At 35.7% G+C, this 12,407-nt stretch overlaps 1 protein-coding gene and 1 long non-coding RNA gene across 2 annotated transcripts in view; one reads left to right on the forward strand and one right to left on the reverse strand.

Annotated features, from left to right (window-relative positions):
- The window catches only part of XK (X-linked Kx blood group antigen, Kell and VPS13A binding protein), a 46,916-nt gene extending 35,367 nt beyond the window's left edge, over positions 1-11,549 (reverse strand). The window contains exon 1 of the mRNA XM_051985046.1: positions 10,699-11,549. Within this exon, the coding sequence (XP_051841006.1) occupies positions 10,699-10,943 (245 nt within the window). The 5' untranslated portion in view covers positions 10,944-11,549. The remainder of the gene's footprint in view (positions 1-10,698) is intronic.
- LOC127553935 (uncharacterized) lies at positions 10,771-11,991 on the forward strand. The gene is made up of 2 exons (XR_007951851.1): positions 10,771-10,863; positions 11,542-11,991. It is a non-coding gene; the product is annotated as an uncharacterized LOC127553935 (long non-coding RNA).
- The last annotated feature ends 416 nt before the right edge of the window (positions 11,992-12,407 follow it).

Consider the following 12,407-nt stretch of genomic DNA (forward strand, 5'->3'; position numbering starts at 1 on the left):
TGGTAATGACTATTAACCTTTGTTTTGTTGCTTAGCCAAAGTCATCATGAGGACCTTTTCATATGACTTATTTCCAAAGGATATGATGTCTGCTCATTAGAATGGAAGCTCCTTGGTAATACAGACCATTTTGCTTTTCTATTCATATATTTAGTATAATAATTTATACATAGAAGCATACTAAATGCAGAGACAGTGGTATAGGATTTTAAGGTTCACACAAAGCACTTGTCACAAACAACGTTGTGAAATAAGTAATGCAAATATCACTTTCCCCATTTACAGTGAAAAAAATGGAAACTAAGAATTTAAGTGAATTGGTCATAGTAACTGACTGAGCGTGAATACAAATCCAAGTCTTCTGATTCTAAATTCAAAGGTTTTTTATTATGACAATTTTCATAAGAAATGACAACCCAGCATTCCTACAAACCTCCTTTGATTGAATTATACATCCCCTTATAAAATATCAATGAGCATGTTGTTTTTAAATTTCACTTTAAGGTTTGCAAAGTAATCCAAAGGTCTAATAAAGACCTCATATATAAAATATAGAGAGAATGGACTCAAATTTATATTAATTTAAGTCATTCGCCAATTGATAAATGACCAAAGGATATAAAGAGACAATTTTCAGATGAAGAAATTAAAACTATTTCTAGTCATGTGGAAAAATGTTCTAAATCACCATTGATCAGAGAAAGGCAAATTAAGACAACTTTGAGGTACCATTACACACCCTCAGATTGGCTAAAATGACAGAAAAAGGTAAATATAAATGTTGGAGGGAATGTGGGAAAACTGAGACACTAATACAATGTTGATGGAATTGTGAATACAACCAGCCATTCTAGAGAGCAATTTGGAACTATGCCCAGACTATAAAACTGCATGATCCAGCAGTGTTTGTACTGGCTTATATCCTAAAGAGGTCATAAAAAGGGAAAAGGACCCATATGTGCAAAAATGGTTATAGCAGCCCTTTTTGTAGTGGCAAGGAATTAGAAACTAAATGGATGCCCATCAGTTGGAGAATGACTGAATAAATTATGGTATATGAGTGTTATGGAATATTATTGTTCTGCAAGAAATTATCAGCAGCATGATTTTAGAGAGTCCTGGAGAGACTTTACATAAGTGGATGCTGAGTGAAACAAGCAGAACCAGGAGATCATTGTACAAGAGAACAACAAAATTATGTGGTGATCAACTCTGCTGGACGTGGCTCTTTTCAATAAGGAGATGATTCAGGCCAATTATAATACACTTGTGATAGAGAGCGCCATCTGCAACCAGAGAGAGGAATGTGGGAACTGAATGTGGATCACCACATAGCATTCTCACTCTTTTTGTTGTTGTTTGCTTGCTTTTTGTTTTCTTTCTCATTTTTTTCCTTTCTAATCCATTTTTTGGCAGCATGGTAATTATGGAACATGCACAGAAGAATTGCACATGCTTAACATTAAATAAATAAATAAATAAATAATTAAAGGATTTTTGAAAAAAAAGTTTAGAAAGTATGAGATAAATAGTCCAGGAACTGTATCCATCTTAAAGATGAGACAACTCGAGCAGTGAAAAATTGATTTGCTCATGATTATTCAGCTAGTAAGTAGATTCAATGTGTGGAAGATGATCAGTGATGTGATTTTTACATATACATCTAGACAATGTTAGAGAGAGCTTTTTTAACTGGGTAATTTTTCTGAATTATTTCAAAAAGGAATTTTACTTAAAGGAATATACAAGCAGTTGCCAACTTCCACCCACTCAACTTCTGTATGAATCTCATATATATATATATATATCAATGATCACCAGATGGTCACAGAAGGTCCCTTTCCTTTCTCTATGGCACAGTTTGGTGTTTCTCTCTTCTCTTCCTTCTATCTTTTTTTTTCTTCAGAACCTCTGCCAAATTGTTGTTTGATAATGTCCTTCAAATCCACTATCACCTCAAGCAAGGGGTACTTCAGAGTACTCATGAGGGAAGGGAGAGGGTGAACACTTATGTTATTTCCTTTCTCTCTCTTTTCCCCTCTTGACCATGCAGCCTCGCGTCTACTTCTGTCCTGATCTATGAGAACACGCGGGCTTGGAATTAGAGTTCTTGAACTGAAACCCCAGATCTGCTAGTTATTATCTGTGGTCTTGGACAAATGTTCTCTCTCTGACACTCATCTATAGAATGAAGAATTTAGACTAGATAATAATCTCTGGTAGTACAATCATGGGCCAAGAGTCAGGAAACTGCTTCCTGAGTTCAAATCCAATCTCAGACACTTACTAGCTGTGTGATCCTAAACAAGACACCTGTTTGCCTCGGTTTCCTCATCTGTAAAATAAACAGGAGAAGGAAATGGAAAACCATTCCAATATCTTTGCTAAGAAAACCTCTAAATAAGGTCACAAAGAATTGAACATGACTAAACTGGCTGAACTCCAAATTCTGTGATCCTGCCTAAGTATCCCAAATGCTACACCATTTTCTTATTTCCTACACCAAAATACCTCAGAAGTCTGATCTGTCTCTAAATCCTCATTTCCATTTAGGATTTGTGGTTAAATGTGAGGGATAGTTTAAGTCTTTTTTCCTGTTTCAGTATTTTCTGTATATGTATTATACACATTTAGCTCCTATTTGGAATGTTTCTTATAAAACCAAAGAGAAAATGCAAATGTTATTTTGTGTTAAAAAGGGAAAAAGGAAGGCTGTGAATCCAGAGAAGAAAACAAAAGAAAAGAAATGGGGAGCCAGATTAGGTTGAAGAACTTTTTTGTGGATTTACACTAGCAAAAGACCCCATGTTTCTGTCCCATGCCTTCTCCTGCTTCTCAATCTATGTCCTGCAAAAAGGTGAGTAGAAGAGTCGGGTTTTCTTAGTTCTACTGGGAGTAGGGAAAAGATATTTCTGGTATACTGAGAACTTTGGATTGTTTTCCCAGAAAAACAGTGTTAACCTGTATGGTTAGATTTTCTAGCAGTACTGGAACCACACTGTCCTTCATATATACATTGTGAACTAAATAGTAAGCATCTGTGGACCAGTCTGGTGCACTTTTGTAAGATTGTAATAGGATTGTTCCTATGGGAAATACAGTCCAGGTCCAAATAACCGACAAGTTTTGTGGTCGTAGTAAATTAGCTCTCTTTCACTTGAAAAAAAAGGGGGCAAAATTCCAAAATAATTTTAAAAGATGAGTCATTAAATCTAGTATGCTGCAACATTCCTTATTTCACTTAGGAGAAACTATTTTGACCTGTTTGGACATGAACAGAGTTAAAATAGAATCAGTCAGAAGTAAGAATGACCTAATTGATGTATTTGTATATAATGTGCACAATATTACATATTAATTGTATATCTGTGAGGCATATATTTATGAATGATATGTTAATTTTTTTCCAAATGCATCAACTATATAAGATTCTCATTTATTCAGAAGGATAAACTATTCATTCCAATGTAATCTTGCCTATGTAGACTACTTTTCTGGATCTTTATATTTTGCAAAGTAATTTGTCTACATTTTCAAGTATAAGAGTACAACACTAGAAATATGAAAGGAAAAAAGTTCAAGCACTTATCTCACATATCTGGAACACAGTGTAGAATTGGCAAGAGTAGGATAAAAGACCTTTAACCAACCAAAACTGATATATAACTTAATATTTCATTAAAGCAGCACTTTTCATACTATTCTGAAGAGCCCTAAAATTCCTATGAAGCATTACAAATAGGTTCATGAAAAGAAAACATTACAATGACACAGCGATAGCACAGCAACATTTTAAATTTTTTAAAATATCATGAAGGATAATTATAAAATTGAAAAGTCACAAGAGACAAGAATGCAAAATGGCCCTGTCATTTCTATAAAGATAATGACTCTTTCCCCATTCAATTCACCTTGCCACTGCTCAAGATCAGGCTTTCATCTTATCTGAACCATTGTAATAACATCTTCAAATACTTTCCCAGTCTCCAGTAATTTTACCCTTTACAGAATTACTCAAAGACTCTTTCTAATAAGGCAACTAGCTGGTGGTTCGGTGGTTAGGGCCTGTAATCAGAAGGCCAAGTTTAAATCCAGTCTCAGACACTTACTAGCTGTGTGACCTCACTGAACAAGCCATTTAAATTCTGCTGGACTAAGTTTCTTCAACGGTAAAATTGGGGTGATAATAGCACCTACCTCCCATGGTTATTTTAAGGAACAAATGAGGTGGTATTTGGGGGAAAAAAAAGCACTTAGCATAGTGTCTGGCCCATAGAAGTCATTGTATAAATGCTCGTTCTTTCCCTTCCCTAATGCACAGATTTCATGCCATAGTCACTTTTTTACTCAAATACCTAACTGTGAATTCTTGGAAGACAAAATACAAACTTTAATTTTTGCCCCCCCTCCACCATATTGTTTCAATTTACCTTTTCAGTTGTATTTTATGCTATTAATGCTTTACTTATACTACATTCTAGGCAATTTACACTATAGAAGTCCAGCAGGTTCATTTTATAGCCTCCTCCATCCAAACAGTCACTTAAGTGCTTCCCTCATCTTTGGAATTTGTTGTCTCCTTATCTCTTGACTACTGAAATGTGCCTTTCTCCAAGGCCCATTTCAGGGCCAACTGCTCCATGATTTCTTTTCCTCCAGTTAACAGTCACCCCTCCTCCTTCTCATTTTCTAATGACATTTTGTCCTGGTCTTTGTTTTGCCTCTATTAAATTTTATCTTGTATTACACAATGTACTAATATGTGTTATATATCTCCATTAGACAATAAGCTCTTTAAGGACAGAAACTAAGTAGTTTTCATCCTTGACTTTCTAATCTTGTTCAATAGATGTTTAATTAATGTCTTTAATTAAACTAAAAAATATCGGCTTGTAAAAAAAAAGACAACTTGTAAATAAGTAAGACATAGTCTTAGACTAATAATCCCAATTTATCCTTGACTTGAAAGTGCTGAGTTACTAAATCAGCTTTATTTATGATTCCTAGCACATTTACAATTAAAACTATTGATTTCCAAACTATGACTGATGATCCATGAATTAGTGCTAGCAACAAACTTGAAATACAGAAGAAATATGATTATGGATAACTCTATTTGAGGTATACTTCTAGTGATGATGATGGGCTATAGATCCTGTTAACACATTTTTTTTTCAAATAGTCCTACAATTTCAGCAATATTCCAAAAGCATTTACAAAAATTGGCATTTATATGGAACTTAAAAGTTGACAAAGTGCTTTATATATCTTATCTTACTTGAGTCTCATAAACTTGTATAATATTATGAGTATTATTACTCCATTTTAGCGATGGGAAAACTGAGGCAGCTTGCAAATATCAAGAGGTATGAATGGAACATAGTTCTTCCTGATTCCAAGTCCAACAAGGTAGTCATTACACCATTCAAACCTTAAACAGGAAGTAGAAAGCTTTAAAACTAATTGACCATGTCAACAACACAAACAAACAAACACACACACACACATATATATATAATATATATATGCATATAATATATATATAATATATAAATTACATCAACAGACTAGAAAAAGTTTTTGATGAAATATAAATTCCAGTCTTATCAAAAATGCTAGAAAATATAGGAATAAAAGGAACTTTCCTATAAATGATAAGTAGTATCTACTTAAAACCATCAAAAAGCATAAACTGTAATGAGGCTAAGCTAGAAATGTTCCCAATAAGATCACTAGTGAAGCAAGGATGTCTATTACTATTACCATTGTTACTCAATATTGTGCCAGAAATGCTAAGTATAGAAATAAGAGAAGAAAAATAAATTGAAGGAATTAGAATAAGCATTGAGGAAATAAAATTATCACTTTTGTGGATAAAATAATGTTATTCTTAGAAAATACTAGAAAATCAACTAAAAAGTTAATTGAAACAATAACTTTAACAAAGCTGCAGGATATAAAACAAACTATATAAATCATCAGTATTTCTACATAATACAAAAAAGTCAAGTCAGGAAGAAATAGGAAGAGAAAATTCCATTTAATATAAGTACAGACATTATAAAATACTCTGGAGTCTACCTGCCAAGAGAAACCCAAGGACTATGAAACTCAATTACAAAACATTTTTCACACAAATAATGTCAGATCTAAACAACTGGAGAAATATTAATTGCTCATAGGTAGGCTAAACCAATAACATAAAAATGGCAATTCTGCCTGAATTAATTTATTTAGTTTCATATCAATACACTTAGGAGAGCTAGAAAAATAATAATAAAATTCATCTGGAATAACAAAAAATTAAAAAATAACAAGTGAATTAATGAAAAAAAAGTCTAGGAATACCAGATCTCCTAAATTGTATTTCAAAGCAATAATTATCAAAACAATTTGATACTGGCTAAGAAATAGAGTGGTGGATCAGTAGAATACACTAAGTGTACAATATATAGTAGTAATTGATTATAGTAATCCACTATTTGATAAACCCAAATGTCTAAGCTTTTGGATAAGAAACACTATTTGACAAAAATTCTGGGAAAACTGGAAATCACTTAAGACAGAAACTAGACATGGGCCAACATTCACATGTAGTAACAAGATATGATCAAGATGGGTGCATGATTTTGACATTAAGAATGATAACATAGGCAAAGAATGATAATAAAGTGAGCATGTGATAGTTTACCTGTCAGTTCTATGGATTAGGGGAAGAATTTATAATCAGACAGAGATACAGGATATAAAATAATAATTTTTATATCATCAAATTAAAAACGCTGTGCACAAACAAAATCAGTGATGCTAAGATGAAAAGGAAAGTAGAAAACTAGGAGAAAAAAATTGTAGCAAGTTTCTCTAACAAGGTCTCATTTCTCAAATACACAAAGAACTGAGTCAAATTTATAAGAATATGAGACATTCCATCATTGATAAATGGTTAAAGGATACAAATAATCAGTTTTCAAATGAAGTAATTAAATCTATATTCATAAGGAAAAAAACGCTCTAAATCACTATTGATTAGAGAAATGCAAATCAAAATGACTCTGAGATAAAACTTCACATCTAGCATATTGCCTAACATGACAAAAAAAGAAAAATGAAAAATATTGGAGGGGAGGCAGAAAAATTGAGACAGTCATGCATTGTTGATAGAATTATGAACTAGTCCAGTCATTTTGGAGCATAATTTAGAATAATGTCCAAAGAACATAAAACTATATATTCCCTTTGACCCAGAAACACCAATTCTAGCTCTGCATTACAGAGATCAAAGAAAAAGGAAAAGGACCTATAGTATACAAAATATTTACAGCAGATTTTTTTTTGTAATGGCAAAGAATTGGAAATTAAAGGGATGCTCATCATTTGGGGAATGGCTGAGCAAATTGTGGTATGACTGTGATGGAATTTTGGTTGTTTCAGTAGTTTCAATCACATCTGATTTTTTATCATCTCATTTGGGGTTTTCTTAGTAAAAATATGGAAGTGGTTTGCCATTTCTTTCTCTAGCTCATTTTTTAGATGAAGAATTGAGTAAAACCAGTTAAGTGATTTGTCCAAAATCACAGAACCAGTGAGAGTCTGAGGTCGTAATTGAACTCAGGATTTATTTCTGACTTAAGAACTCTATCCACTATACCATCTAACTGGCCTGTGGTGGAATACTATTATGCTATAAAAAATGACAGGATGGTCACAGAAAAAGTAGGAAACACATAAATGAACTGATGCAAAGTGAAGTGAACAAAACCAGGAGATTGCACACAGTAACAAATACTGAAGAATAATCAACTATGAATGATTTTGCTAGTCTATGGAATATAATGCTGCACCTATCTGAATGAAATGAACAAAAATGCTCTCTGCCTCTAGAGATAGAACTAATGAAGTATGAATGCTAATGTCAATAATTTTTAAATTTTATTTATTTTCCTTCTTTTTTGGCAACATGGCTAATATTGAAGTATGTTTTGCATGACTTCACATATAAAATTGACATCACATTTCTTGCCTTTACAATATGTGGCAGAAAAGTGGGAGGTAAAGAGAAAAGCCAACTCAAAACTTTTAAAAGAATGTTTAAAAATAAATAAGTGAACAAAAAGTTTTAAAATTTTAGAATTTTCAAAACAAAAATATCTTTAATTGAAAATTTTTTTCAAAATGATGGTTCGTGTGAATGAAGGGCAAAAGAAAAATAACTGAAGCACCTTACAAAGTGAACTATGGTGTCTAATATTGTTATCATTTAAAAAGGCTTACCGATAATATTAAAAAATATTTAGTTCTCAAGTAACCTGTTTACAATATTATTAGACTTGGAATAAAATTGATGAGAAAAAAAGATATTTTTAAAAATCACTTTTGCATTTTTTTTTCATTTTAAAGAACAATACAGCATGTCTCAAAAGTCTTGTCAAAGTTTTAGGAACAATTTGTATTTGCAAGATATAAAAATACATGTGTATTTGTGCTTTATATGTGTACTATATGTTTACAGAGCAGCCAGTAGTAGACTATGATTAGACTTTTTTCAAAGTTCCCTCCCCCCCACAAGAGATCCATTAAAGCTTTGCTTAATGCTGCAAAAAAGTTTCAGACACATCATACTAATATCCTAGATTCAAACCTACTCATCATTCTAATTCCTACCTTCTGAAACAAAAGATACTGAAAATCTAAATTTTCCATGATGCCTTGAGGCATATTATATATATAAACTTTGTTTATCATTCTTGCTTTTGAGGTACATAGGGGTATATATCTTTATACTAAATGGATTCAGCCCACTAGTTTTTTGGTTTGGTTTGATTTGGTTTTGTTTGGTTTGGTTTGGTTTATTACTTTTGTCTAAGCTTTTAATGTTTGTTTGTTTTTTTGTCCCTTACTCTCAGGAAGTTGTCTGTTAGTTGCTGCAGTGGCCCATACTCATATTAGCTCCTCTTTTCATTTTTATTTAATTTGTCTAATATATTATGAGCTTGGAATTCAAATTGTTATATATGTTAAACATTATATAATGTATATAATAATGTTATATATTATAATTTGTGTGTCCAGTAAGAGCAAAAGGCTTAGTCTATACCAAGTCACACTCTCAGTAAAATGCAAGATCAATGATTTAGTTAGAGCTTCTGGTTTTAAATCTTGTCACTTAACTACTCCTGTGATCATGGTCAATTCATTTAATCTATTTGGGACTCAATTTCTTCATCTGTAAAGTAAGAGGATTGAACTTAACATCCTCAAATTTCTTATACATCTAAATCTATGATCCTGTATTTTATTTTAGTTGCCAAGAGATTTGTTTATTTTATCTTACTGACTGATGGATTGATCAGTCATTCTCTATTTGACTCTTGCAGGTCACAGCTGTTCAGGATTAGTGAGATAGATAGATCAAGTTCAGTCCCTTCATTATAAAGAAACTAAGGCAATAAATAGTGTGGTAGAGTAGCAAGTCAATAGACTGGTCCATGACTGGGCTGATTCTGGCTAACTTCAGATGCATTTCCCCCCTTTCTTCTCTCTCTAAAATCATTATTCAATTACAAAAGTTCCTAAGATATTTTTGTTATGGACTCCCTTGGAAGCCTGGTGAACCCTTCTTTTTAAATTCAGGTAATAAAATTTGTAGAATTATAAAGGAAACTAATTATATTGAAGTACTGTCAATAATTTTTTTTAAGTTTACATATCCAATGCTAAGAATTTTCAGTCTGTTGCATTCTGAGTTTTATTTTGTACTTTCCATGCTTATGACACAGGTGGACACTTTTTGTTTTGTTACCTACAAATATTATCCTTCTAAGAGTCTTTCAATTAACTAAAGTGAAATTTATAGAATATTAATTGTTTGAATTTGGCAGTGATGGATAAACAAGGGACTATTTTGATAATAATATGAAAAAATATTCGAAAAGAATGATGAATGATAGGTGCTTTTTTAAAAAAATGGCTATTGGTAAGAGGTTTTAATACTTAATTAAATTAATTTAAATACACTCCCATAAATCTAAGAAAGATAGGAAAGTCATTCCAACAACATACTACATATACATATACATATATATAGTCATTTGCATAGAAACTCAAGATCTAAATATTGGGGAGGGGGAAACAACCACAACACATAAGGCCATATATGTTTTCCATTTACACAGACTTGGGAAGGGTGTGGCACACTTGCTTTTCCAAGAGTTTGTATACATGTCATAAGTAAAATCCTAACAACAACTCCTATTATTGTAGAATAAAATCAGATCTAGTTATTTGGTAACTTAAATCCTGCAGCCTGTCTACATTCTTGGGGACAACAGCTGTGACCTGCAAGATGCGAATGGAGAGTGACAGATAGGTGGGGATCTTTTCCACCACCAATGACTCAATAGTCCTGCACCTAGCGCCAATATTAATACATAAGGAGCTCAGTCTCTTTCCCGTCCCGGTTGAGGGCGGCCTTCATCTCTGGTAGGCCGCGGGGGAGGGGGTGCCGGGAGGGGGCACCTCCCCTGGGTCGGCCTTGAAGCTATAGATATGGCTGGAAGGGAGGAGCGCCGAGAGGAGAGGATGAAAAAAAAAAAAAAAAAAAAAAACGAAAGTGCTCCGAGTTTGGGCAAAGGAGTGCAAAACAGTGTACACTGGCCCCCTGTCCGCCCGCGCCCCGGGTCCCCGGCTACTACCACCCACCTGATCACGGGTCCCAGCTGCAGCAAGTGCAGCAGCAGCACCAGCGGCCGGTCCCTTTTCAGGTCTCGGTGGACGAAGATGAGCGTCAACTGCACCAGCACGCAGGACAGCAGAGAGAAGAGCAGGGTCAGGAACAGCCAGATATGGTCCCCAGCCGAGCTATAGGTACTACTCAGGTACAGGGCGAACGCGTTCTCGGCCACAAAGAGGAACACGGACACCAGGACGGAGCCGGGGAATTTCATCTCCACCCCCTCCCACGGTGTCCCCGGCCACCACCGCAGCCGCCCCCTCCGGGCCCGCCCGCCAGCCTGCGCTGGTTATCTGTGAGCGCCAGTGGCGGGTGGGAGAGGCGGATGACAAGTGCCCGATAGGTCCATCGCTCCTTCCCTAGAGTTCCCTCTCTGCCGGCTCTCGCTTCCTGCCTGCCACGGCAACAGCGTTGCTGAGCCCCCCGCAGCGAAGCCCGGGAGAAAAGGCTGCCCCGGGTGCAAGCAGCTGCTGCCTGGTAGAGTCAGACACGCGTGGCCTTCGTCACCCAGCTCGTCTGCCGCAGCTTGGCTGCCCCGTCTCTCGGGGGGGAAGAGGAGGGCGGGGAGATAGGGCAGCTGCCGCTCGCCGGCCTTGGCCCCTTCTCGGACCTGGCTGGGCTCTTTTCCAAGAAAGTGTTAGTCGGTTTGCTGTGAGACTGACCTAGCACTACTACGGGAGATCTGAGCGCTGCTGACAGGTGGCAGCCTTGAGAGGAAGGGGGTGGGGGAATGAAAGGGGCGGGGATTCAGGTGTCCCCCTCCTGGTGGTGCTCCCCATGCTTCACCCTTTTTTTTTTTTTTTTTTTTAAAGACTCACATTTGCACCGCTCGGCTTACCTCCAACCCTAGCCGCATCAGAAACCCTTCCAAGAGGAAGCACAGGCTTATTACCAACTTTGTCTCCCGAGCCTCTGAAGCAACCTACTTTTAGAGTCCTTAAATAGTCAAGTCAGTGCCGGTCAAATACATCCCCTGGGTTTTAGAGTTCCTTATTAAAGTTCTCGGGAAGGGCCGCAGCGCAGGCTATGCGCAGCACAGTCTGGGAGGCTCTTTCCGCCTGGCAGCACCACGGAAAAAGCAGGCTGACCCTTCCCCTCGTACTCCCCCCCCGCCCCACACGGGGCTGGAGTGTTCCGTGTCGCAAGTTTATGGAGTGGCTGCGACGTACCAGCTTTATGTTGCTGGCCCAATCGTGATGCTGAGATCTCATCCAAAAGTGATGGATCACAAAAGGAAATTACATAAAGAAAATCTGGAACTAGTAGAGTCTTCGGCTTTTTGTTTTTGTTTTTGTTTTTTGGTGTTTTGGTTTCGGTTTTTTGATATATGTCATGTCTTCATTGCACCTGTTTGTAATTTATATCAGATTGCTGATCTTCTTGGGGAGAGAGAATGGAAAGGAGAAGAGGAGAAAAAAATCGAAATTCAAAAATCTTATAAAAAAATGAATGTTAAAAATTATCATTACATAAAACTTGAAAAAAATAATATGTACCCAATGGAAAAAAGTGTCTTGATTCCCCATTTATAATCTACATCAGATTACTTGCTCTATTGGAAAGGGAGGAAGAAAAAAAAATTGAAATTCAAAATCTTATAAAAAGTTAATGGGGATAAGCTGGGAGATCTAAAGACTGAGGGTCAGTGACTTGAGATCAGCCCCATAGTGAAGGATGA

This window comes from Antechinus flavipes, chromosome 3 (genome assembly GCF_016432865.1).
Source record: "Antechinus flavipes isolate AdamAnt ecotype Samford, QLD, Australia chromosome 3, AdamAnt_v2, whole genome shotgun sequence".
In the NCBI taxonomy this organism is placed as follows: Eukaryota; Metazoa; Chordata; class Mammalia; order Dasyuromorphia; family Dasyuridae; genus Antechinus; species Antechinus flavipes.